Source organism: Mirounga leonina, unplaced genomic scaffold (assembly GCF_011800145.1).
Source record: "Mirounga leonina isolate KUSES-001 unplaced genomic scaffold, KU_Mleo_1.0 Mir_224, whole genome shotgun sequence".
In the NCBI taxonomy this organism is placed as follows: Eukaryota; Metazoa; Chordata; class Mammalia; order Carnivora; family Phocidae; genus Mirounga; species Mirounga leonina.
The window spans coordinates 20839474-20866654 of NW_023270615.1; the positions used below are offsets into that span (position 1 = coordinate 20839474).

Consider the following 27181-nt stretch of genomic DNA (forward strand, 5'->3'; position numbering starts at 1 on the left):
TGCAGCTCTGGGTGCTAACCCGAAGAGGGGGTTCACACGATTACTGTCCCCATAGCCCTGGAGGTTGGTGAGAAGAGTACCTCTCAGCCAACCCTCCGGAACTGTCAACCCTGTCTCAGGGCAGAAGAGACCCAAATGTCTGTCTCCCCACTGGTCCAGCCACTCTCTCTGCTCCGGTTCACACTGCCGTGTAGCAGATGGTTTTGGTATTTTGTCCAGCTTCCTCGGGTGGACCTCTGTAGTCGGGTTGGCCCCTGATCACACAGTCCGGCATTACTCGAAGCGAGAGTCTGGCCCTTCCATTTTATGTCTGATTTTATGTGTAGTTTTGTGCATCTAATGAGTGAAAAATGTTTGGTATAATTTGCATTTCCTTGATAATTAGTAAGGTTTGGCATCTTTTCATATATTTATTGGCTGTTTTCTTTTGTCTGTTTATTGGGTTTCACACCTTCTTTGGGAAGTATCCTCTTCCAGACGGATCTAGCGCTTGATGCCTTGGTACTGATCATCAGTGATTGCTGCCGATCTCTGTCTCCCACATTGGTTTTAGACGGTGTTATATAGATATTTTTCGTCTTTGGGAATTCAGATCTGTCAGTCTTTTCTGACTTGTCTTGTAATGAGGACACAAATATTTTATGCTTTTTTATGTTTATCTCCTTATTTGTTTGGACCGAATTTTTTGTGTGTTTTGTGAAATACCTGATTTCTTAGCCAAACAAACCAAGTGTAGAAGAGGTTTTGCAAGCCCCAAAAGAGCCACCAGCCGGCCTGAGGCACCTTGCACAGTTGTGCGCAGGGAAGGTGGGAACTGGACGTTTTCTTGGGGTGGGACTCAGGAAAGGGCTACAGGGAAGGTGAGACTGATCTGTCCGCATATGATGATGAGGGCAGTGACAACCTGTAAGGCCCATTGCCTTTTTTGTAATTAGTTTATTTTTGTAAAAGTGAGAGCTATTCAATCTAAAAAATTCAAATAATAATGTGGAACATCAAAGAAGGGGGAAGATGCCCCAGACTCGACACCAAGGTGACGCTTTCCAGAACCTCTCTGTGTGTCTGCCGTGCAGGTGGGCACACACGGCCTCATGAGTTGGGTCCCCCAGAGCGCACCGTGTGTGGTTTGCGTCGGCGGCCCTGGCGAGTGTGTTTGTGGGCTGGTGCGCGCACGTGCTCAAGCCCGTGTTGAGAGCCATAGAGCCTGGGTTCAGCCTGGGTTTGAACCCAGGCCTGCCGTCCCCGGGTAGTGCTGAGCAGGCCGGCTGTGGGCCGCTCTGGGGATGAAGTGAGCTCACGCAGAGCCTGGCAGCCCTCCATCCACGCAGCGTCCCTCGTGGTGGCGGTGTGACCCGAGCAGGCCTCACTGGGTGTGTATGGAGCAGAGCTGGCCCAGCACCGTCAGGGTGCCCAGCACCCTGGTAGCCCAGGTAGCGAACTTCCAAGCTGGCAGACAAGCCTGCATCCTAGTGTTTGGAGTTGGGGTCCACATGCTACCTGCAGTGAGAGGTCAGGGCCGGGCTGGCCTGGGGCTCCCTCACTCACCCCCGGGTCTGTAGCCGGTTCCTGGGCCGTGCCGGGTGCGTGTGGTGGGGGTGTGGTCCCGGCCAGCGCTGACCTCTCCATCCCCCGTAGGTTCAGCAGTACCGGGTGGCCATGACTGCGAAGGACTGCTCCATCATGATCGCGCTCTCGCCCTGCCTGCAGGACTCCAGGTGAGCTGCCTGCTGCATGGTCGTGCCCGTGTCCCTGTGGCCAGAGCGCCCTGGCAGGGCCACGTCTGCTGACAGGCTGATGCCCACGGCCCGCACGACACCTAGTAACCCGCCACGGCTTGCTGACTCCCACTGCTCTCTAGAAGCGTGTGAGTCAGCTGGAAAGACATTTATGGAGAATAACTTAAAAAGACTGTCCTATTAAAGATTACTATGATTTTCTTTTTTTTTTAAGATTTTATTTTCTTTATTTGAGAGAGAGACACAGCGAGAGAGGGAACACAAGCAGGGGAGCGGGGGAGGGAGAAGCAGGCCCCGCTGAGCAGGGAGCCCGATGCGGGGCTCGATCCCAGGACCCTGGGATGCTGACCTGAGCCGAAGGCAGATGCTTAACGACTGAGCCACCCAGGCGCCCCAAGATTACTATGATTTTCTAAGAAAATACTCCAAAGACTTAGAAGCAGCTTGGATCCTTGGTACAAATTCCTTCCTCTCAAGGCCCCACGTGCCCACTGAGGCTTGGAGGCCTGAGAAGCTGCAGATCCCCCACCAGGTCCTGACCCTCATGTGCCTGTGGGACAGCACGTCGCTGTTGCGCGTCCTGTTGGCAGCAGCTCTCCCTGGACATTATCATCCTTGTCCGGTCCCCTCCCCTGCCTTTTTTTAGGAATTCAGGATGAACCTGTAATCTTCTCTTGCTAATTAGATGGCATCTTCAGCATTGATCCTCAGGGTGCCAAACCCCACACACAGTGTTTGTGGAACGTTCCACATTCTTCCGACGTGTGTTCCCGGGTCAAGATGACCTTATCGTTGGCTGCCAGCCACCCGTTTTTCAGATGCTTTTGAACTAAACATTCCCAGGACCGCTGCTCCCTGGCAGGCATGGAGCGGATCGGAAACACGGAGGGATGTTCGTAGGGTGCAACTGAAGTACAAAAAGGCTGTTCTGTTTAGTGGAGGACCCCTGTGATCCCGTGAGGAAGTGCCTGCAGTGCGAGTTCACTGATCGAGCTGGCCTTGTCCGATGGCAGAAGCATGCAGATGTCACCCGCTGCCCTTCCTGAAACAGGCACGCGCTCAGGAATGTGCGGGAATGTGCAGGGCTGGCCGGCTGCTCGGCAGGCGCAGGCGCAGACGGGCGGGGTGGGGGTGCATGTCCTGGGAGCCCCGTGGCGCAGAAGCGTTTCGGCTTTGGAGCTGTGCCCTGGGCTCACGGGAGCTTGTGGTGGACACACAGGCAGCCCGTGTGCCGAGCGATGCCCCTCTGTGTGCGTGTCGCCTTGTCAGGTGCCGGCTCGGCGGGGGAAACCTGCTGGGGGCCGGAGAGGTGCTGTCCCGGCCCTGCTGCCTGGAGCTCGGGCCTCAGAAGCGGGACCTTCGCTGCCGTTCGGGAGGGAGTAGCTGTGACCCAGCAGCTGAGCCAGGGCTCCGTTTTCCCTAGAGAGAGGGCATTTTGGGGCAGGAGTGAAGGGAGAGTCTCGGCCTTGATTAGCTTCATCAGAACGGGAGCGTGTGGATTGGTCTTCCCCTCCCAGGCAGGAGCTTTTACAATTTGTGTTGCTTTCTAACTCTAGAAGAGTAGTAAGCGTGGGGAAACTAGGACTCGTATTCTTCTTGGGCCAAACCGAGCGCATATATTTAACCAGTTATTGGATGTGAAATATTACCAAGCATCTGAGAGCTGAGTGAGATGGATACACAGCAATTTTAATACAAAATTCAGAATTAGCCTCAGAGTGGTTGGTTTTAGTACAAATAACTGTTCATCTTCTGTTATAAGCACGTGACTGTTCTGATGTTTAGGCAGCCCACAGAATGAAGCCTTAAGAACAAAACATCAAAACCTGCAGATTAGATTTGAGACTAGAGCATGAAATCAGCGCTCTCTCCAAATGGGAAGAGCCTCAGGGAGCACGGGCTTCTCAGCAGATGTGGGAAAAGGCGGGTGAAGGGAAGTCTGCTCCGTCGGGTTGAGGAAGGGCCAGGTCGACGTTCTCCTTTCTCTCAGGGTTAGTGATTGCTGACTCCTGGTCAAGTGCCCCCAGGGACTGGGGGATACCTGCCAGTCCTCCCGTCCGTGCGGTGGCGGGTGTCATGGCGGGCCTAGGCGGGGTGTGCACCCTGAGCAGGGTGAGGGTTTGGGTGTTGGGGGGTTCATGTGTCCTGAAGCTGCCCTTTCACTTCCAGCTCCGATCAAAGGCCTGTCGTCCCTTCGTCGAGATCCAGGTTTGCGTTCTCCGTGTCTGTGCTGGACCTCGACCTCAAGCCCTATGAGAGCATTCCTCACCAGTACAAACTGGACGGCAAGATAGTCAACTTCTACTCAAAGACTGTACACGCCAAAGATGCAGCTGTGATGTCGACCAGGTTCAAGGAGAGTGAGGACTGCACGTTAGTTCTCCATAAGGTCTAGGCGCTGCCTGCGGGGTCTTTGAAACTTGAACGCAGAATGTGAAGGCTGAATGAGAGGGCTCTTCCCCGTTGTGCTGCGTGACCTTTGGCTGTGAATGTTTTTGCTTCTTAACCCGTGTTCAGGTGGGGCTGCGTCTGGGTGACCCGAATGGAAGGCCACCAGAAGCACCTTCGAGGATGGGGAGCGCTGGGCGTGCAGTGTCCCCACACCTTCTGCTCTGGGCCGCTCCTCCTCCCCACCGGGCTCATGTCTAATCTCTGATGTAAAAGCCTTAAGACCCACGGTTTGGATCTCCTACCACCAGACGCTAACATAGTAAACTTGAATTGTCGCGTACATCTTACCGTTTGGACTTGAAGGAAAACATGGATACTACTGGAACTCCCCCAGCTGAGTTATGTGGTCGCTGCTTCCGTGCGAGCCACCAGGCAGCACAGGTTTAGTGGGCTCTCTGCTGCAGGGAGCGATGGGTGGCTGGTGCGGATGTGGGTCCTGAGCTGCGTGGACTCGGGGTCTCTGGAGGCGCCACGGCCTCCGCTCTGCACAGGGCAGGGTCGTCAGGGAGCACGGGACTCAGGTCGGGGTGGACGCCACTCACTCGAGCGCTTTCTTTTTAGCTGAATGATTTTATCTTTGACTCTAGGGGAGACGAGGCGTCCCTTGCCACGCGAAGTCGCTGCCGCGGAGCTGGCGTCGGGGCGGCTCGCGCCAGGCATTCTGGGTGTCTGGGGACGTCGCCAGCGGGGCGTGCTCCCACAGATGAGCGACTCCTGGCTGGCACCAAGAGGGTTCTCGTTGGGGTCACCGTAGGTGTGCCCGGCTGCTAAGAAAACTGGGGGGAATCTTGGCTTTGGTTTTTTATTCTATGGTAGGTTGTACAGATTATTTATATCATTGTTTTGAGGGACTAATGAAGGTTTATTGTAACATAAGATTATAATGGCAAAACCACGGAATTGTATGAAAACGCTACGTGAAAAATATTTTGCTGATTGTAAATTTTTGTGGGGAATTTTGTGATAACTTGAGAATTATACTTGTTTGAATCAAGCCAGCTCTCCTAGAATTTATTCAGCCTTGTCCTAACATTTGCTTTCTCCACACTCGGAGGTTCAGAAAAATACTCAAATGACACGTGTCTCGTCCGTGTGCGTTGGGGGGCTGTGGAGACGCCCCTCGCAGGGACATGTGTGGAAGCATCTGTGTCGTTTCGGCCTGAGGTCGCTCCTTGCTGCTGGCCTGCGTGAGGATGGGTGTGCACAGGACCCCGGCCCTGCCAGGAGGTGGGTCAGGCCACCTCCCAGGCCCGTCCCGGCTGAAAGCACCAGCATCCATGGGGGGACATGCGGACCGACGAGGCCCTGCCCTGTGTGGTCTCCGCCTCACACTCCAGTGTGGCCCCTTCCCTGACTGTGGTTTCAGGCGCTGTTTCTACCGACTCTAACCTTTTAAATGGGGCAGCTGAGGCCAGTGCTGCCCAGGGGGGTGGGGGTGGGGTCGAGTCTGTATTACTGCATTTTTTAAGCTGACTGCTCCACTTTCATGTGAAGGCCAAGAGGAGTGAGTTCTGCTCTACTGGGCAGGGTGGCAAGGTGGGCGGTGCGTCGCCCCGGTGTCAGGAATGTTAGGGAGTGGGGTCCTCGGGTGGCAAGGGGAGGGCCGATCTCCAGAACACAGGACGCCTCCACCCTCAGACCTGGTGAGAGGTAGGACCGGCTGCTCCCCCGATCCAAGGATGGACACTCACTCCTATTATTATTAAAAGAATAATAATAAGCTTAACTTTTGAGAAATTTTTTTTTTTAAGTAATCTATGCCCCCCCGTGTTGGGCTCGAACTCCTGACCCTGAGATGAAGAGTTGCACACTCCCCCAACCGAGCCCGCCAGGCGCGCCTAAGCACTGTACGTGCCCCTCGTCCGACACTTCGTATTCAATGGCTGCGTTTATTTTTCCATGTCCCGACAGTTTATATAGAATGAGCTGAAGCTGCACAGACGTGTCCTAAAGGTGTTGTTTCTCTGTGGAACAGAAACTGTTCATGTGGAAGATCCCACACCTGCGTGTTTGCCCGGAACTAGTCGCGGTCCGCTGTGCAGAGCGACTTTATCAGGCTCTCGAGGGCGGCTTCGATGCCCAGTGCGCCCAGCAGGGCTCGGAAGCTGAGAGGCGCGGTCTCCAGGACTCGGTTCCGGTCCAGCTGCAGGGCTGCAGGGAGAGCAAGCCGGCTGAGACTCTACACCGAGACCCCCCCTCCGTCCCAAACTGTCGTGACCATGGGCACGGACCCGCACGCCAGAGGGGGGGACGGAACGGTCCCTCCTCGCCTCTGCTTTCTGATTCCTGATAAACCGATACAAACACTACAGCGAGTTCTCAACTTGTGACTCTTGCCATGAAAACCAGATGACAGAAGCAGGCGTCTGTTGGGCACAGTAAGAAGTCCTCACACCCCCACCCCGGGGGCCCCTACCTTGCTGTGGTGCTTTGGGTAGAAGATCCAGCTTCGGCAAAACCCTGCCTCCTTCATCTATCTGCACCCTCCAAATGACGACCAGCTCGAACCTGAAAGAGGTAAGATGCGTCCCTAAGGGCTCTTTCAAATCGGGTGGGAAGTGGGACCCGTGTGTCACCTGTCACCCTCCCTGGGGAGGTGCTCCTGAAGACGTCTGGCCATGGACACACGCCACATCTGCTCAGGGAAGCACATGTGACAGAACGAAGAGGGAAGTGGACCCCGAGGCCCAGCAAGATGCTGTTCGGTACCCACGATGTGGTGGTGTGGCCATACAGGGTGCAGAAAACCTGCAGTGCGGACCCTGAACCGATGAAGTAGTCTGAAAGGCTTCGGCAGTGATGGGAGGCCGGACCCACCCCGTGGCCCAGGAATTTCACTTCCAGCCACAGAAGCCTGGGTCCTCACGTGTCCGGGGACATGGACAGGAGCGTGAGAACCAGGGGAAAACGACGGATGACCCCAGTGCCCAAGACCCGAAGAAGGCAGAAATACAGCTGATGGAGTAGAACCACCGAGAGTGAGCTGCACACAGCTCCACACGTAAGCAGAAGCGCACTTTGGGTATAGTGCCGAGTAACACAGGCAAGTCTGAGAGGCCCACAGAACTGCAGCACCATCTTCAGGTGTGAAAACAAAGCACCTCCAGGCATTCTGACGCCGACCGTGCACACAGACCCCAGGGAGTCCTCCCTTCACCCAGCGCTTGCTGCCTCCCGGCCTTTTCTGAGGCCAGCCCATCAAGACAGCTCCAGCCCTTCCCGGCCTCCCCCGGGCTCCCTCCAGCCCTGCAGCGAGCCCAGCAACACTGGCCGTTGCCCCACGTCCCACACCCTGCTCTCCTCCCCGCAGCTGCACGGCCAGCACGGCCCACAGGCATCTCAAGGTGCCTGGAAGGTAGCGGACATTCGTTTTCTAATCCTCGTTTTTAACAGCAAGCAGCCGCCTGGGTGTTGGGGAGCTGGGCCTGCAGGGCATCCGCACTCACCCTGGCTGGCAGGCGCTCCGGACCACCATGCAGCTGGAGGCGGCCCCCTCCGGGAGGTGCACGGCTGCTGGGTACTTCTCCTGTGGGAGAGGAAGCGGGTACAGAAGAGTCAGTGACAGAACAGAAGCCAGGAGCCCTCACGAAGGTCTTCAGGTTGCGGGTGCGGGTAGTTGGGCAGCATGGGGCCCTGGCGGAGACAGGGAAACTGAAGGCTCCACAAAAACCTGCTCTGGGCTCCTTTTCCTGCTTCTCTTGTTGTTAGGACCTGCACCCCCAATTTATACAGGCCTCAATGTAGATGCTGTCTGCCCTCCTCATAAGGGACCAGGACTCAGTGGTTTCTCTAGAAGAGACCACATCAAAGGCAGGACCAGGTGAGAAGGACTGGAAGCCATCATGTGGGTATTCCAGACCCCCAGTGCTAGACACCCCGGCACCAAGGCGTCCTGGTTCCGAGGAGTAACACCTGGGCCCTCCTCTCTGCTCTCACGGTTCCTGGATGCCTCAGGGGACGTGTGCACCAGACCACCATCCCCAGTAAAGCCCCCCAGGCCCCAAACAAAGACGAGACTCCCTCCTTTCCTTTCCATGTCTCCTGGATGCTCTGTCTGTATCTTTCTAAGTTCAGTAAACTCCGCTCTCACCTCCCGCTGGCTGGCTCACGTTTGATTTCCATCTTGCGCACAGCCAGGGCCCCTCTTGGCTGGTCCTGCAGGAGCGCCTCTGGGGTCTCAGACCCGGCCACCCCACTCCTGCCTCCTGTGTTCACTGGCGCTGCCTGTTCTAGATCTTTCCACCGCCCCACGGCCCTCATGTGCCCACACCCTCTACCCTCTACCTCTCAGTGTTAGCAGGTTAGAGAAGAGCTTCATCCCGATTTCACCTGTTTGTCCCCCAGGGCTCTCCGGCCTTTGGCCACACTGCCTCCCTAGACCCCTCTGCTCTGGGGTGGCCCCTCCGTCTGTCCTGTTCTCGAGACCTGGGTGGCCTGAGAAGACCAGTCACACATGCTCTGCAGTGCTCCTTGCAACTCCCCAAGGTGATGTGCGCCCTGACGACCGGTGCTGTCTGCCGGGATGTTCACTGCTGTTCTCTAGAGCTTTAGCATTTGGCCTTAAAACCCTTTAAACTGCGGCCCCTGGGCAGGCCCCTGCCATGGTGTCCATCCTCACACTGGCCGCCGCCCAATGGCTCCTGCCCATCTGCATGTCGGGAGCAGGGCCACTGGGGGCCCCCGTGACCTCTCCGTCAGTCTCCCCTGGCTAACAGGGTCTTGGGGAGCATGCTCTGCCAAGCCAGCTTCACGAGGAGATCACATGCCATTTCAGAGTCAAAGGTATTCTCTCTCAAAGAGGGAGATGGGGCGCCTGGGTGGCTCAGTTGGTTAGGCGACTGCCTTCGGCTCAGGTCATGATCCTGGAGTCCCGGGATCGAGTCCCGCATTAGGCTCCCTGCTCGGCAGGGGGTCTGCTTCTCCCTCTGCCCCTCCCCCTCTCATGCTCTCTGTCTCTCATTCTCTCTCTCTCAAATAAATAAATAAAATCTTTAAAAAAAAAAAGAGGGAGATGAAGTGGGATTTCATAGATTCCCAGGCTTGCAACCCTAAGGTAGGGTTGGCTTTCCCCTCCGCCTAATATTGTAGATAAATCTGTCTTCCTATTCCTCGCAGCAGAACTGACACCTGAACACACACCTGACTTTGAGGTCTGCTCTCCAGGGAGCGGACTGTAGGGCTGGGGGACGGCAGTGAGCCTGTGGGCTCTGGGGCAGCGTCTGAGACACATCTCCTCTCCCTCCTCCCGCCGTGCCTGGTGTAGAAACAAGACCCCTGGGCTGACGCTGAGGTCAGCTGCGAGCCCCGCCGTGTCCCACATGGAGCCTCACGGGACAGAGCGGCAGGGCTAGCGCTGTGGGTGGCAGAACCCGGGGCTTCAGAGGACAGGACCTTCCTGAGGACACAAGTACTCGGTGGACAGAACCCCATCAGCCCCAAGGAGGAGGTCTTGTAGGGACAAAGACGTGTCACAGCTTCTAAAGGGCTAGTGCGAAGACCAGCCTCTGCTGCCAGCGTGAGGCCCGTGCTCCCAGACCTGCGTGTGAGAGACGCCGACAGAGCAAGATCGCATCCAAACACCAAGCCGTTCTGACCAAGTGCTGGGCTCGGCCTGGTTTAGGCTTACAGACAGTTTCTAACTTCAGCCAGTGTGTGTGAGCAAATGTGTACCTGAGTGTTTTAAATGGAAAGTGCTGGCTGACTTTTAAACCTCAAGCTCTTCTAAATTAATAACAGCTGTCGCTGAGCCGCACGGAGGGACACGTGAGCACGGCAGGGCAGCTCCCAGGCTGTGGGGCGGCCGCCTGAGGCCGGGGCCGGCTCCAGCGTGGGGCCCAGGGGTGCACACGTGCTGCAGGCTCAGCCTCCAGGCGGACCTCACAGCCTGGCCAGGCCTCCTCACAAGCAAAAGGAGGGTTTAGATAAGAAGCGTTCACTAAAAGATATACTTCCTCTAGTTTAAAAACAAACAGGGCGCCTGGGTGGCTCAGTCATTAAGCGACTGCCTTCAGCTCAGGTCATGATCCTGGAGTCCCGGGATCGAGTCCCGCATCGGGCTCCCTGCTCGGCGGGGAGTCTGCTTCTCCCTCTGACCCTCCCCCCTCTCATGCTCTCTCTCATTCTTTCTAATAAAACCTTAACAAACAAACAGAAAACAAGTAGAAATGCTGACGTTAGGAAGAGATCTGGAGAGCTCTTTGGGGGTGTGGTAAGTCGCCTTTTACACAAGGTAGTGACGCGGCCCGTTATCGGCTCCTCGCCCTCCGCGCACAGCACACACCGCAGGGGGGAGAGCACAGAGCAGAGCCCACGGGCCAGCAGCGTGCGGGTGGTGCTGCGGGAGAACAGAGACGCTGTGACGTGGGACGCAGCTCTGAACGCAGACGAGCACGTTTTAGCAGTGGTTAGAAGTCTTGCATACGACTCTATCTGATGGGAGGTATCGTTGGGAAGCCAGGGAACGAGCTTTGGGATGTGGGTGCTCTGCACATGCGGGGCGTTAGCCCTCCCCAGGAAGCCTGTCCTAAGTGGTGATTCAACAGAGGTGTTCACTCAGCTGCTTGCCACACGCCTCGGGGTCTGCATTCAAGAACTTCCCCGGTGTCTGTGCGGCAGAAGTGGCGGCCGGGGGGACGCTGGTTTGGGGTCAGACCCTTTCACTCCGGAGATTGGCTTTGCTGTTGAAGTGGCTGCTGGTCCAAAGGGAACAGAATTTGTAAGAGCATTGGAGAAAAACCAGCCTTGTGTTTTCGTGCCCGTGATACCAGCCCAGTGCCGAAGGGAAAGGGACCAGGCACCCTGCCTGCCTCCCACTCACACGAATGGGAAACCTTGCATTCTGAGCTTAAATGCACCCCTGGGTGTCCACAGTTAATTCATCTTGACTTTATGTCTGGCTGATTCAATGATTTTTTTAAAAAATTGAGATAAAATTCACATAACACTCCTTTAAAGTGTATATAATTCAGGGCTTTTAGTGTATTCACAAGGTCGTACATCATCTCTGCAGTCCAGTGTGGAAGCCCTGCTCTTTAGCTACTGCCCCTTCACCCCTCTGTGCCCCCCAGGCATCAGGCAGCGAGCATGGACAGACAGTCCACAGATGTCCCTGTTCTGGGCATTTCAGACAAACAGAATCATTCGAGATGTGTCTTGTGTGACTGGCCTCTTTGACTTGCACGTTTTCAGGGTGTGAGCACGCGGTAGCCGACCTCCATGCTCACTCCTTTGCGCGGCTGAGTAACACCCCACTGTTCATCCGTTCGTCAGCTGATGGGCACGTGGGGGTTCTTTGCTTTTTGGCTACTGGAAACAATGCTGCTGTGAACACGGGTGGGCACATGCGTTCTCCTTCCTCATGGTTATGCGCCTGGGAGCAGCACCACTGAGTCCTATGGAAATCCACGTAACCATGGAGGAACTGCCCAACTGCTGCCCATGGCGGCCGCCCGCCTTCATGATTCCATCAGCATTGTCTGAGGGTCCTGATTTCTCTGTCTCCTTGCTGACAACGTTGGTCATCACCCCCTCTTAGAAACTGTTCTTGTCCTCCTGGTGGGTGTGAGGTGGAAGGTCACTGTGGATTTGCATTTCCCTGATTTTCTCTGATGGCCATGGATGCTGAGCCTCTTCACATGTGTTCACCTCCTCTGGAGAAATGTGTGTTCAGATCCTTTGCCTAATTTTTAAACTGGGCTGTTTTTCTTTTTATTATCGAATTATAATAGTTCTTTATATAGTCTGGATACAAATCAGTTGTCAGATAAATGGATTTCTCCCATTCTGGGGATTGTCTTTTTACTTCCTTACTGGTGTCACCTGAGTAAAGTTTTTAATTTTTATGAAGTCCAGTTTATCTATTTTTGTTCTTTTTCTTGCTTGTGTTTCGGTGTCATAGCTAAGAAACCAATGCTGAACCCAAGGTCACAGAGATTTACACCTATGTTTTTTTTTAAGAGATTTATATTTTTAGCTTTTTTTTTTAAGATTTTATTTATTTTTTTGAGAGAGAGAGAGAAACAGCATGAGAGGGGAGAGGGTCAGAGGGAGAAGCAGGCTCCCCGCTGAGCAAGGAGCCCGATGTGGGACTCGATCCGAGGACCCTGGGGTCGAAGGGTCCATGGGACCATGACCTGAGCCGAAGGCAGTCACTTAACCAACTGAGCCACCCAGGCGCCCCTATATTTTTAGCTTTTAAAATTAGGTCTTTGATCCATTTTGAGTTAACTTTTGTAGATGATGTAAGGTAGGAGTCCACCTTCATTCTTTTGTCTGGGAATATTCAGCTGTCTCCATATCAAGTCGTTGAAAAGACTGTTCTTCCCCATTTAATTGGATCTGGTCATATTTTAATAACATCTTGTAGTTGAAGAGAGTCTCGTCCAGAGTATGTGTGAGGTTTCACCGGGGGACAAAACACATCCCAGACTTTCCAACAGATGTGCCGGGACAAGAATGTATCGATGTAGAAAAGTGAGCCTCCATGCGTAGCCCATACACAGACATGGATCACAGACCTAAATGTAAGAGCTAAAATTATAAAACTTACTAAAAATAAAAGAATCTTTGTAGTCCTGGATTAGCCAAAGATTTCTCAGGTACGAAACAAAAACTAGGATCCACAAAAGAGAAATAAATTGGGTAACTTCATCAGAATTAGAAATGACCACTCTTCAAAAGGCCAGCCTCAGACTACATGTAAGGAACACTTAGAACTCATTGATAAGAAGACAAACAACCTAGTTTATATAACCGTCAAAGGATTTAAAGATACCTAACCAAAGAAGAGATGTGGAAGGAAAAAGGTAGTATCATTAGTCGTTACCGAAATGCAAATTAAAACCACAGTGAGATACCACCTTGCACCCACCAGAACGGCTAATATAAACACGGCTAATAATACCGAGTTTTGGTGGAGAAGCGGATCTGTTGCTGGTGGAAACTGGGTAAGTCCAGTGGCTTCTTAAGGAGTTAGATATGCAAGCAATCCCACGGCCAAGTATTTACCCGAGGGAAACCAAAACATGTCCAGAGAGTTGCATGCAACTGCTCATTAATCAGAGCCCCAAACTGGAAACAGTGAGTGATCCTTTCTGCCCATACACCAGGCCCAGCTCCCCCACAGCAGGTGTGCAAACAACTTGGGCCTTCTGTACAACGGAAGGATGTTCGGCAGCAGCGTCATCCACACAAGAGCATGGACTAACCTCAGAAGGCGACACAAAGGGCCACATTTTTGAGAGTCTAGAGAAGGAGACAACAGAGCAGAGGTCACGGGGTGAGAGGCAGGAGCAGGGCGGACCACAAGGGCGTCTGTCCAAACTCAGTAAATTACGGCTAAAACAGGTGCATGTTGCTGTATGAAATGAGACCTTGTTTCTACAAGGAACGTCCCTCCACTCTCGGGGCCTGGGCAGCTCTGCTCCCCTCAGGAGAAGGGCGTCCTCTGTAAAGCCCTACTTGGCGCCATGCACTGTCCTGGACGCAGGGATCCAGTGACGAGCCCCATGTCGAGATGCATGTCGTGGTGAACGACTGGGTGGCGGTCTGGGGTCCCCTAAAGCAGGTGGCACTGGGTTCACACCTGAATGATGGCAAGACGGGGGCCCCCCAGAGCCAGCCTGTGCGGGCCTGAGCTGGCTCACTGCAGGAATGTGGAGGAAGGTACAGATGTAGCCGGGAGGTGGGCAGGGCCAGGACACAGAGGCTCAACTCCAGAGCCCAGTGCGTGGCTAGCTGCCGTCCTGACATGGTCGTGCTGGCGGCTAAGGTGTGGAGAGCAGGCACGGCTGGGGTGGTGGGCCTTGTGCCGGACTCTGGTGAAGAACACCCAAGGCACAGAAGTGAGACAAAGGCACAGCAGGTCTACAAGGAGGCCGCGGCGCCAGAAGAAGCAGCGAATGGTGGGAGTGGGCCGCGAGGGGTGTGGTGAGCCAGCCAGCCCTCCAGTCTGCTCGGGCACATGCCTGCGTGGACGGTGGCGGGTGCAGCTGAGAAGGTTAACTGGCGTACTGAGACTCACAAATCTAACCCTCCACAAGCCCACACGCATGGGAACACCTGACCCATCACCGTCCTCCAGCTGTGCTCCTGGGAGCTCACCGACCCCAGACAACAGGACCCACTGCCTTAGAGGAAACCCCCACGGGGTCTCCACGGCCTCTCGCATCTGCAAAACTCTCCTTCGGGGTCAGAGCTCCCTGCGTGCGAGGCCCCGGACTCCCCCAGTCCACGGACTGTGCCCTTTAGTAGGCTCGCGTTTGGCCATCCAACATAGCACACAAACTCCAAGGAGCTAGGAGAGCCCCCGACTGCTGCTCTAGGTGGGGGCCCGGCAGGGGTCTCTGCGACAGCCGCTCATGATCTTCTGGGTCCTGGGAGGGGCTTGTGCAGCTCAGAGGGCCGGCAGCTGGTCAGAGCCATGGGGGCCTCTGTGCTACAGCTCACACCCAAGAACTCGAGACAAGTGTTCTCCTTATTCCCAGCAACAGAAGACTTAGACGCGCACGTGGAAGAACAACCTGCTCTCACGTGGAAAGAGACGGATAGCTATTTCGTGGCCTCTCTGTGGTCACAGATGTCCCATCATAACCATGCTGCTGTTATGGGCTGAACAAGGGCTTGGTTCCGGGGACTCTGGGACCGTCTATCACCTCTGCAGGCTCATCCGCAACCTGACACCCACCATCGATCCTCTGTCTCCACAGCAAGAGGCAGACACGATGCTCCTGACACTCGGCACTTCCCCATGTGGGGCCGTTCTCCCGCTTTACCAAACAGAACCATCCCAACTACCAAATGCCCCTCTCGGTGTTCTGGTCCCTCCTGTGCCCCCCAGTCTGCCCCCCTCCGTCTGGGCAGTTTAGAGGGTGCGGGCTTCTCGGGCTATGGACGGGCCCCAGCCAGGTCTGACATGTCCTCACGATGCCACGCTGGGAGCAGTGTGAACACACTGCGGGTCTAGTGGCCCAAAGTCACCCTTCTCCCTCTGTAACTGCTGTCTTCCCAGAACAGCCGGAGACCAGGCCACTGTCTGCTGCTTATGGGATGTCCACGCACCGGCCTGGGCCCTGGGGCTGCCTATGGGCTGAGTCAGCCACATGGAGACCGCCAACGGATGACTGTCTCCATATCCTTCCACATCCATTAGTGGCTTTCCACCAGAGCAACGAGCTGTCCCTCCTCCCTCATTTCTGTACCAGTACTGACTCTCAGCGGGAATCCACGTTTCTCCAAGCCCCGCCAACAACGCCCTTCCCAGGTAAAGAGCCCAGGAGGAGAGGCTGGAGGGATGCGCACGCGGCACGGCCCCTCCGAATGCCCCTGCGCACACAACCAGACACAAACAAGTGCGAGATCACCTCGGTCCTCCCCTCAGGGGCCTCCCCTCTGCCCTCTTCACCCTCAGTGGATTCCCTGCATCAGCCCATCTACAATCTCCCCACTCCCGACGGCACAAGGCGCCTCTTCCTGGAAGGGAAGGCACAGCCAGGAAAGCGCACTATCCTTCCATAATCTAACAGTGCTGCGCGTTTTCTGGGCCATGTGCTGGCCAGGGGCTCTGTCCTTTTGGTCAGAGGAGGGTCTCAGACTGTGACGGCTCGTTCAGAAGAGAGAGGACTATTGTACAGCAGTTCTGGAGAAGAAATCCATCATAGCATCACCGTCTGGAGTAACAGAACCAGCCCCCTGCAGCACTGGGGGCCCCACAAGGCCATGGAGGATTCTCACTGCAAGAGTGCACACTCGTGACATGCATCCAGCTGACATCTTGACAAAGTCCTGAGCTATAAGGTTGGAGAGAAGGAGTCCTATGCTCACATGTTCTCATTACAGAGAGGATGGAAAGACCAGCTCTTCTAGACTCTGTATGTCATGGAAGTAAACACCCACGAGGTGAGACCAAATGCTGCTGAATCACCTCTTGTAAACCACGCTGCTCCAGCTTTCCTAGGTGTGGTCCTGGAAATGGAACACGGACCCAGCTCCTTGCACGTCCATTCCTGGGGCTCTGGGGGTGAGAGGTGGGGGAGCAGACCCCAGGCCCCATGGGTGGGTTGACATGGGGTCCCTGACCTCCTTTAAGATGCAGGCTTCTGGGGGCCCCACAGAAAGGAACCACCAGAGAAAATAATTGGGAAATGCTGAGCAGCTCTGTTGGTATATTGCTGGTCTGGAGGCTGGTAAAAAACGTGTCCTAAATGTTGCTTAGTAAAACCAGCAAACTTGTCTTCCAAGCCCACAGAGGCTCATAAACCAGAGAAAGCCAGAATGTCACGGCAGCGTGCAAGCCTCAGGGCCTCCACGTGTGTGGTCTCCAGCCCCCGGGCCCCCAGGGCCTGTCCAGATGCTTCCACTCCCTGCTGCCCCCCACCTGCCCTTCACCCTTCTGTCTTGTTCTATGAGCCTAGGGAAGAACCAGGGCATCTCAGGAACCCACCTTGTTAGAAATGAAGACTTGGGGGTTCCCCTGTAAACAGCTCACCTGCCATACAGGAAATCCGGACACATGTGTCCCCCTCCAGTTTCTTATCTGGGCCTCTTTCCTCCATACAACCACCCACCCCGACCGCCCACGGGGTGCCGCTCGTGGGATATGGCTCTCCCTCTGCCGGAGCGGTTCTGAGAGCAGCTCCGAGGGGCAGGGGCTCCAGCGCCGGCGGGGGACAAACCATCCGCCTCACCCACCCCTTCTTGTCCAGGGACTCAGGGGCCCGTCCAGACCGCAAGGCCCCCCAAACCTGCCCTCCTCCCCTCTCCACAGCAAGCAGCACTTTCAGGAAACCCAGCAGTTGCTGATGCCCGAGGTGACGGCATGAAATGTGGCCACAAACATCTCGGCTAGAAAATGGCAGTGAAAGAAGGATGTGGGACTCGTAGAGAGAACTAAAGTTTACAGACACAGTTCTCCCACGCCCCCACCCTGTTTGAGAATTGAAACAGGGAAACCGGGCAAACAAAATCAGTCACGAACGCAGCCGAGGAACACACCGGCAGTCCATCTGAGGGCAACCGCACGAGGGTTATGAGACCTTGGTGTCACTGCAGGGGTTGATGCTGGTGGGAGCAGACCAAGCAGCAGCCCTGAGTGTCCTGAGCCAAAACGCAGTTCTGTCCCCTCCCCAACTAAGAAGTTCAAAGGTGAGCCAAACTGGTTTCTTTTAAAATCATCAGAAATGGTCGTTAAGAAGCTGAATACACAGGTATAAATGGAAGAATGCCAGAAACTCTTTAGACGTTGGGACGCCTGGGTGGCTCAGCCGTTAAGCATCTGCCTTCGGCTCAGGTCATGGTCCCAGGGTCCTGGGATCGAGCCCCGCATTGGGCTCCCTGCTCCGCGGGAAGCCTGCTTCTCCCTCTCCCACTCCCCCTGCTTGTGTTCCCTCTTTCGCTGTGTCTGTCAAATAAATAAATAAAATCTTTAAAAAACAAAACAACTCTTTAGAGGTAATTTATCAACTTTCTCTTCATGTACGTATGAATACGTAATCATGCGCACAAAATAACGAAATGCAAGCAGATAATGAACGTAACATTCCAGATATTCACTGGCAGTTTTATCATTACTAAGGTTTAAACTCTCATTATTTCATAAATGTCGAAGTACTGTTGTCCAAAACATTGAAGCTAGTTTTAAAGTTAATTGTGGTCTCATTTAATTTTTTTGTGGGGGTGGGGTGGGGGCAGCAAAGCAAGGTTTATTGAGTGATAGTACCGGTCTCACTTAATTTTTTTTCACAGTTTTTTTTTTTGTTTTTTTTTTTAATTTATTTGCGAGAGAGAGAATGAGAGAGAGCACAAAAGGGAGGAGGGTCAGAGGGAGAAGCAGACTCCCTGCCGAGCAGGGAGCCCGATGTGGGACTCGATCCCGGGACTGCAGGATCATGACCTGAGCCGAAGGCAGACGCTCAACCAACTGAGCCACCCAGGTGCCCCACACTTTGAGTTTTTAAGGTCTCGAGTTTATCTTCCAAAAAACAAATCGCACACACACAATTTACCCATAACCTCCGCAGGCCCTCGACATGCACACGCTCATGCCACCCTCTCCAGCCGCACGCCATCACCAGCAGAATGCCCATTTAAATGAAACTGAAACGGGTATTAATCAGGAAATCATGATAATCACTCAAGATGGCACAAGGATAAATTGATTCAAACTTCAGGCAGTCAGATTCCGGACACTGAGCTTGTGAACTTTCTACCATATAAGTGTTTCTGAATTCAAATATAGTTGTAATACACAGGACAGTGTTATTATAATCAACTTGTAACATGATTCATTCTGGCAACACGGCTTTGATGGTAGCAACGAAAGCATCTGCTGGGAAACACAAGCGTCCCTAAAGTCTTTTCATATATTCCACATCACGTGCCAGGTGTGAATGAGGCTTGAGTTCCCAACCATAAAGGGCTCCTGATCTAGTACAGGAAACTTGCTATGCCTATTTCTTACTACAAGTGCTCAGTTTTCTCTCCAGAGTGCGGGCCATTCCTGGCAGCTCCTGTCTTCCTCAGACAGGCCCCCTGCCGGTGTGGAGACAACCCTCCCACCTGCAGAGGCTCCTCAGGACAAAGGCACAGCGCCTTTGCCTTCGTGGCTTGGGCCTCCGCTTCCTCTGTCCTCACGGGACACCACAATCCCACCTGCTTCCCAGGCGCTCATGCTGCGCCCCCCGCCCCATGTACTCCTCACCCACGGGCATCCTCTCTGCCGCCATGCCGGAACGGCGGGGCAAAGAAAGGCTGTGTTGCAACTGTCCATGTTTGAAGCCTTTCATGTTTCATGATATTTTTAATTTTTAATTTTCCCTTAAACTTGATGAATAGTTTGGATATGGAATTTAAGGATGACTTATTTATTTATTAAGGTTTTACTTATTTTAGAGAGTGTGTGATCAGGGGAAGGGGCAGAGGTGGAGGGACAAACAGACTCCATCTCAGGACCCCAAGATCATGACCTGAGCTGAAATCAGGAGCTGGGTGCCCAACTGACTGAGCCACCCAGGCGGCCCAACGGTGCCGTATTTACATTATATTTTGCATATAGAGCTACGGAATACAGGGCAAGAGAACTAACCCACGAGGGGAAACAAGGCTGCGTGAAACAGTGCATCCCGTTTGCAGGACAGCCCAAGGTTTGTCTCATCTTTACACGTTGAAGCACGGATACTTTTTGAGGCGCGGTCTAAAACGATGCCCATTTGAAGAATAAGCAAAACATGGCTCAGAGACACGCCAGGCTGCCGCAACGACTCAGAGCCCCAAGCAAAGCCCCTTGTGCCTCTCTTGAAGCTGACTGCAGGGGACCCCTAGCGCAGCTCAGTGCTGACCAGAGGGGAGGAGGGCAGCGCGACGCACGCCGGAACCAGGACAGTTATGCTGCGGGATCCTCTGTGAAGGGGCTCCTCCAAGGCCCTCTACCAAATTAAAAAAAAATAAACCTAATTTTTTAGAAGAGTTTTAGACTGACAGGAAAACTGGCAGATGGTACAGAGTTCCCATATTATTAATATCTAACACTGATGTGGTATGTTTGTCACCTTTATCACCAACATGCATACTTTATTCAGTTTTCCTCAGTTTTTCCTTCTTGTCCTTTTCCAGGCTCAGGATTCCCACCTTTGGAAAATCTCCCTGGGCAGCCTTTATGTCCTGCTATAGGTTTAAGCATTATGCTCATTTTAGTTAGGGGCTCTCATTTTTCACTTAAGGAATCTGAGGAAAAATGCATTGTTGTTCTTTGGGTCCTAGAACAACACAGGCCTTCTGGTCTGGCCACAAACCACATGGCCAACCCACTGGCCCCCTCACCGCTGGCCTGGGCAGGAGGAAGGCCCATCTGGCCCTGGCTTTGACTTGAGACTCAGAACAGGCAGGTAAAAACACTGAAAATTCACACTCTGACATGTTCATTTCTCTTCAGACCACCTGTGAACTCATCATGATTCATATTTTCATCATGGAGTATCTCTTGAATTGGGAAATGAGGGCAGAGGATTTTCTTTGCTGTCCTGAATGGCTTTATGCTCCTCGAGGAGCTCTCCGTAAACATTTCAGGTTCACGCTCTCTCACCTGATGAACCTGGTCTGACCCACTCAGGGTGGCACAGTTGTGGGCCGTCAAGCCTGGCGAGCTTTCTTTTGGCAACAGATCCGCCCCATTCACAAGATCGGCTCAGGTCATCATCACGGACTATCAGCTTCTCACAAATGGCCAATGGCCCATCCTGGGCCAACCAACAGGTGGACAGAGCCTTTGCCTGCAGGGGACACTTGGCGGGAGAGAGACCTAGGGGTTGCAGGCGGCCTCCTCCAGAGGCCTGTGGGGGGAGGGGGGAGTCCTCCATCTCGGTTCAATCTCAAGCTCAGGTAACCCTTTCTTGGACTGCTTGAGCCATTCCAGCCCTCTTCTACTACTGGAGCCACTCACTTTCCTTTCTTGCGAAGCCAGTGTGAGCTTGTTTCTGTCCCATCCTCTGTCACCTGTGTTAAGAGAGTTCTAATAAAAACGCTGGCCACTCTGTTAAACGTTGGGTATATCCTAAGGAACAGAATAAGACTGCGCATCAGGGAAATACACACAGAAACCATGATGGACCAGGACAACATACACACCCGCGTGGCTGCAGACAAGTGACGAACCAGAGCCTGTGGCCGCCTGTGGGTGGGTACGGTTGCTTTGGAAAACGCTCTGGCAATGCCCCCGAAGCCGAACATATGTCTACCCCCCAACTCCGCAGGCCCAGCAACATAAATACGTACCTGTGTCACCAACAGACACGGGCAAAGCAGCACTATTTACAAACCAAGAACAGAGTCCTGGGTGAGCCTTGTGGCTCATCCACATGACGGAAGGCCACAGGCCACATGGAGGGATGTCCGGACACAGAACTGTCGCGCTCTGTGGCCCTGTGGGAAGCGGCTGGACTCAGCTCAGAGGGCTTGGGGGCTGCGTGTTCTGCTTCCGCATCCGGCTGGTGGCCAAGTTCATTCTGTGAAAAATTAGCCACCTGTGTATTTGCAGTGTGTGCCCTTGTCTGTATGTATACATTTCAACCAAAATAAAAACACGGAAGAGAGCATCCCTGAGCCCATGAAGCATACGACCCCGCAGAGAAGACGGACAGACAGACCAGCCCCCTCTCTGCTGCTGCCAACCAGGGTAGAGAATGCTTTGTTCCTTTTTCATCTGGAAGCCCGTAGCCACCCTGACTACTCAGCTGTCTCATCCGTCCTGAGGAGTAGTGGCCACAAATACTTGGAATACTTGTAGAGATGCTCCAGGACTTGGTACCAAGAACATAAAATCTACTTTGTCTCCCCTGATCTTCCTGGAGTAAGAGTAGAACCTGGGAGCCTTTCTTGATGCAGAGGTCCCCGAGTTACTGTTTTGGGGAGCAATCAAAAATTCTTTCCTTGGCTCATGATCTATAGACAAGGGCACATCTTCCAATAGGTATTATTTGGATTTTTTTCCCCTGAAGGTCTTATGCACAGGAGTTTGTATTGCTTTTCTGTGTGTTCTGAATAGTTTTTAGTACAATTCCTCCCTCCTGGTATTTCAATGTGTGGAAAAGCTTAAAGTTGTCTGAAAACATGGAGATTTTACTGTTGACTCCCCCTTGGCTCCTTTACATGAAAGCTCAAATGCTTTACACTCTCTATTCTGAAAACACAGTGCACATGATTTTGTTCAAGTAGAATTAGTTGGATCGTGTTTGAAATAAAAAGGGCCAAAAGCTGCAGCTTAGAAATCTTTGCTACATGAAAATTCAGTTGTAAAGACATTTGTTGGGCACCTGAATGGCTCAGTTGGTTGGACGACCGCCTTCGGCTCAGGTCATGATCCTGGAGTCCCGGGATCGAGTCCCGCATCGGGCTCCCTGCTCGGCAGGGAGCCTGCTTCTCCCGCTGACCCTCCCCCCTCTCATGTGCTTGCTCTCTCTCATTCTCTCTCTCTCAAATAAATAAATAAAATCTTTAAAAAAAAAAAAGACATTTGTTTGCATGTTTGTAAGCTTTCTGCTTATCTTTCTTAAGAATTCAGCTAATCTGTAAGTTTACATAACATTTGAAGAAACACAGTAATTTCCAGAGGCTGAGGCTGAAATGGGAAAGGCCTGCACAATTTTTAGCTTTGTTTGGGAACAGAGAGATGCCGTGCAGAAGGGCTGGCGGGGACCTCAGGCCCCAGGGCCCCAGAGGCCTGCACAACTATCCAACATGGACAGTGCAGCCCAGCAACAGCGGGAAGCGGAATCAGAGGCTGGCTCACAGAATTTAAAGACAAAACAGCCAAGGGACAGATTCCAGTTTCCTAAAAGTGGTACTTTAGCCTTGGACAAATACAAATTCCAGGCTGTTTTTGAAAATCAAGTAGCTGTAAGCACAGCATTTACACATTTGAACAAAAGGAGGGCTGTTTCCACACACACTGAATGCCCAACAGATGGGTTCTACTGCCTCATAAAGCAAGAAAATGCACAGAAAATACCAAAGCTTGATTCTGAACAACTCAGAACGAGTGGTGAGCAATCTGTTACACTAACAGAGCTAGAGGAGCAGAGAGCGCTGTGCTGGCGTGTGCCCCCACTGACACACAGGAGTGGACTGGCTCCACCAGGGCCTCCATCCCTCTGAAGCACCTGCACATGTCCGGACCCTTTCTGCCCACACCTCTGTACGTGGAAGTGGTGATGCTGTTCTCATAAAGGGCTCGTGAATGTCTGGCCTGAAGACCCTGCCTTCGGTGAACATGGTTAGGGACGAAGGAAATCATGTAACTAATCACAGGAGGTAGACGATTACCTCAAACATGCTTCTACTGAATAACTAATCTTTAAGTTCTTGGGGAAAAATATAATCAGCTTTTTTGGGGGTGGGGGTGGATAGTGATGGTGCCAGGGTGGCAGTTTGTGTTTGTCAGACAAATACACTATCAGAAACACATTAAAAACTTCATAATCAAAGACTGAATCAAAACTGGTGGTGTCAGGATATATGAACATATGGTTATTCGCAATTTAAATCACAACCAGACTTTGTAAGACAAGGTAGTTTAGAAAGGCGTTCAACAATAATTTTAGGTATCATAAACAGCTTGAGATAAGATGGTTCCATGAAAACACTAGATTTGCAGGATACTTAGGATGAAATCTACCTTAAAAGCATACAGAATGACTTCACACCCACTAGGACAGCTATAATTAAAAAAAGACGGGGCGCCTGGCTGGCTCGTTCGGAAGAGCGTGCGACTCTTGAATTTGGGGTTAGGAGTTTGAGCCCCACGTGGCAAGGCAGAGCCCTCGCATGTTGCTGGTGGGAATGTAAACTGGGGCAGCACTGGGTGGAACAGCTCCCGAGCTCCTCTAACATTCTGAAGTGATGCATTCCTGCCGACGTGCAGCGCTAGTTGTTCCTAGTCATGCAGGGCTTGCGTCTGGTCACCAGCCGGGAGGGACACAACACTCCCCAGGGCTGCCTGTGCAAACCCCCATGGACAGAGGGGGCCCGACAAGGAACACCCCCTCCCTGCCAGGACCCCGGAGCCGGTTCTGCTGATCTGCCTCGTTTCAAGCTTCTTAACCCAACTCACATTTTCCATCAAACTATCCTTCTGTTCTTTTGATTTCTTTAGATAAATCTTCTAATTTTCTCTGTAGCAACGTTTAACCTGTTGTTTGATTAATCCACTGGCTTTACAACTGTTTAAATCCTAATGACATTTTAAAAAACCATGTATGTCAAATCTGTTTCTTTTTTGAATAGGCTTTTGGAAAGAGCTGTCCTCCTGAATTAGGTTTCTATTTGTTATTATGTTGATAACCTTAAACTTTTGCAGTGCAGTTTTCGTCCAGAGTTTTCTAGAATTCTCACTTAATGCAGGCTTGTTTTTTTCAATTAATGTATAGTTTTTAATGTGCACTAGCTTCAGCTGGGTCACTTTCTTCTGTGTCAGCTCTGTAGGAAGGGCTGTGAAAATGTCCCCGGGCCACAATCTACCTTCCCTCCAGGCTTGAGCCTGGTGCAGGCCAGGTGTCTATTCCAGGGGTGAGGCAGGTTCACCTCCTACCTCAGTCTTTGCAGCCCCGGGGGTGGGGTGGGGTGGGGAGAAGTCTCAGAGGCTCTAGGGGACCTGCCCCTAGTTGCCATCTTCCCCTTTGTGGGTGAGAACAAGCCAGCCCCAGCCCCAGGGACTGCCCTGCCTTTCATTTTTCTCCTCATTTCCTGCTCTCAGAACATCTCTACTTCTTTCTTTTGAGCTTGACAATGTACTTAAGACACATTAAACTTAATCCAGAATTTCTGTACTTTTCAAATGGTGGGGGAAGACAGGTGTATTATCTCACCCTGCGTATTTCTAGAAACATCCCAGTCTGCTTTTTGCTAAGAAATATTCCATTTCCCTTTCTTTTACGTTATACAGGTAATTAACACCTGCATTCCCACTACAGCAGTTAAGTGGTTAAAGATACAGACCCCCACCTCCCCGTGATGTATCTATTCCAGGTGCCACCCCCCCTCCCTGGGTGAGTGTCTTGCGGATCTCCTCCCCCCTGCAGATTTACCTGGACCCATAGCAAATAGGTGGAATTGTGGGGCCCACGTGCGGCCAGCAGGCCCACTTCCGAGTATTTATACAAGTACAGTAAAGCTCATGTTCAGAAGGGGTCAAAAGGTACAAACTTCCAGTTATAAAAGAAGTCCTTGGGATAGAATGCACAGCATAGTGACTGTAGTTAACAATACTGTATTACATATTTGAAAGTTAGTAAGAGATCTTAAAAGTTCTTGTCACAAGAAAAAACAATCTGCAACTCCGTGTGTTGATGGGTGTTAATTAGACTCACCATAGTGATGATTCTCCAGTGTATATGAACATCAAATCATTATGCTGTAACCTGGAACTAATTTGGTGTTATAGGTCAATTATACCTCAATGAAGAAACACAATGTTCACACAAAAATACTAAAATGTTTATAGCAGCTTTAAGATGAATCACCCAAATGTCCTTCAACTGGTGAGGTCCATCCACAGCATGGCACCATGGGTGACTCAAATGCATTCTGCCCAGGGATGGGCCAGACTGCAAAGCCTGCATACCATATGAGTCTGGAAATGACAAAATCACAGGCTCAGAAAAGAGATGGGTGGTTGCGAGGGGCTGTGGGTGAGGACAGAGGCTGACCACCCAGGGTTGCCAGGGAATTTCCTGGGACAGCAGGAGTTCTTATCTTGATTGTGGGGGTGGTCACATGACAGTGTGCATTTGTCAAGCTACTGAAAATTCACAGGTGTATGGAAATTACCCCTCAGCTAAAAATACCTCGGTATAAAAAAATTTAATAAAATCATACTACGCCCATTCTGAATTCTCTCGTTCTTCGCTCTACAACGTGCACTGCAGGGCTTTTCCTGCGAAGACACAGTTGCTGCGTTAACGGCCACGTGCTGTTCCTCCGTGTGCACTGATCGCAGGTGTCAGCCCACAAGGCAGAAGCTCCTCAGAGGAGGGCTGGCTGGGGCGCCCAACAGCAGGAGTTCCCCCACAGCCGCCACGTGCCGCTGGGCGCTCCCCCCGGGGGAAGGCCACTCCACAGGGCACGAGAACTCGCCCACAAAACTCAGTGTGAACGTCCAAGACTGATGCTGCCACACATCACAGAAGGTGGGGCCGAGTTATTGCTCATACACGGAGGATCCTGGGGCGGGAAGGCAGCTCTCAAGCTGCCCGACAGCAGGATGGGCAACCGGCGCTAACTTTCGCTGTGGTTGGGGTGAACGTGCTGGCACCACGTAGGGAGCACGCAGGCTCTCTCAGATTGCCCAGATGTGGCCAGGAAGGAGGTGAAGGCTGGAGAGCTGTCAGCAGCCCCGTACCAAGAATGGAGTCCAGCTCTTCGTTGCAGGGAATCACTAAACTCATGATTCGCTAAGCATCACTCACACCTCTCCAAAACTATCCTCCTCAGACGCGAAGTTCTCACGTCACTCTCCTCCCTCAAGGACGAAGAGTGATTTTGCAGAGCTGAGAATAAAGGCCGAATCTCTAAAACGTGTACTCACGGGGGCGCCACGGGGGCGCGGTCTGCTGCGCGTCTGACTCTGGATTCGGCTCCGGTCGCGATCTCAGGCTTGGGAGATCGAGCCCGAGAACAGCTCGGCGCTGTACGCGTTTGCGCTCCCTCGCCCTCCGCCCCTCCCCCACGCTCGCTCGCTCGCTCAAACAAGCGTAAAAAACCTCTTAAATGTGTATTCGGGCTCCCTGCGCGGCGGGGCCCGCTTCTCCCTCCCCCGCTCCCCCGCTCGTGTTCCCTCTCTCGCTGCCTCTCTCTGTCAAATAAATAAGTAAAATCTTTAAATAAAAAACGAGGTGTTTTCAAGGCCCTCTGTGGAATCTCCCCGCTGCCTAGGAGCTTTTGCTAGTGCTTCGCCCAATTCCTGAATGTACACAACCTGCACAGAGAGGAGCTGAAACTGCCGGTCTGGGGGAATGAGAATCCAAGTTTTGAAGTAAAAACAGGGACGCTTTAGCATAAAGCCTCCAGGACGTCAGGAAAGACACGGGGCGCACGACGGTAGCAACTACTACACTTCCCGGGCCACACTTTTTAGAGGAAAAGTCGCTGGAACCAGCAGAAAACAGCCGGGATCGCTGCCCGCCGTGGTCGCAGCCAGCGGACGGCCAGGCCGGGGCGGGGCCGGGGGACCACGGGGACGGCGCCCGAGGAAACACGGGCGGGGGCAGGCAGAGCGGTTTGATCTGCGTCGGCTCCTACTTGACAGAGGCACAGGCTTGCAGAGGGCGCCTGCCGGCTCCGGGAGCCAGGGGTGCCCAGGGCTCCACGGCGACTCCTCCGCCCCTGCGCAGACGCAGAGAAGACCTCCTGCCCGTGAAAACGGTCACAACTCGCTCGAGCGGTTTCCAGTTACAGACGCCAAAGGGCATACTGTCGTGAACAGACGGCGGCGAACGGCATACTGTCGTGAA

At 53.0% G+C, this 27181-nt stretch overlaps 2 protein-coding genes across 4 annotated transcripts in view; one reads left to right on the forward strand and one right to left on the reverse strand.

Annotated features, from left to right (window-relative positions):
• Positions 1-5469, forward strand: part of IPPK (inositol-pentakisphosphate 2-kinase) — a 45262-nt gene extending 39793 nt beyond the window's left edge. The window contains exons 12-14 of one of the 3 annotated variants that reach the window (XR_004683559.1): positions 1636-1715; positions 3906-4999; positions 5242-5469. Coding sequence is in view for 2 of the 3 variants with exons in the window: in XM_035029263.1 (XP_034885154.1) it covers positions 1636-1715; positions 3906-4131 (306 nt within the window). In the remaining variant the exon portion in view is untranslated. Of the gene's footprint in view, positions 1-1635; positions 1716-2672; positions 2778-3905; positions 5182-5241 lie in introns of those variants that run through there. The other 2 variants (XM_035029263.1, XM_035029264.1) reach the window with 2 other exon arrangements.
• A 738-nt stretch (positions 5470-6207) lies between these two features.
• The window catches only part of CENPP (centromere protein P), a 234312-nt gene continuing 213338 nt past the window's right edge, over positions 6208-27181 (reverse strand). The window contains exons 6-8 of the mRNA XM_035029270.1: positions 7634-7713; positions 6604-6695; positions 6208-6338 (exon numbers count right to left, since the gene is read on the reverse strand). Of these exons, the coding sequence (XP_034885161.1) occupies positions 6208-6338; positions 6604-6695; positions 7634-7713 (303 nt within the window). The remainder of the gene's footprint in view (positions 6339-6603; positions 6696-7633; positions 7714-27181) is intronic.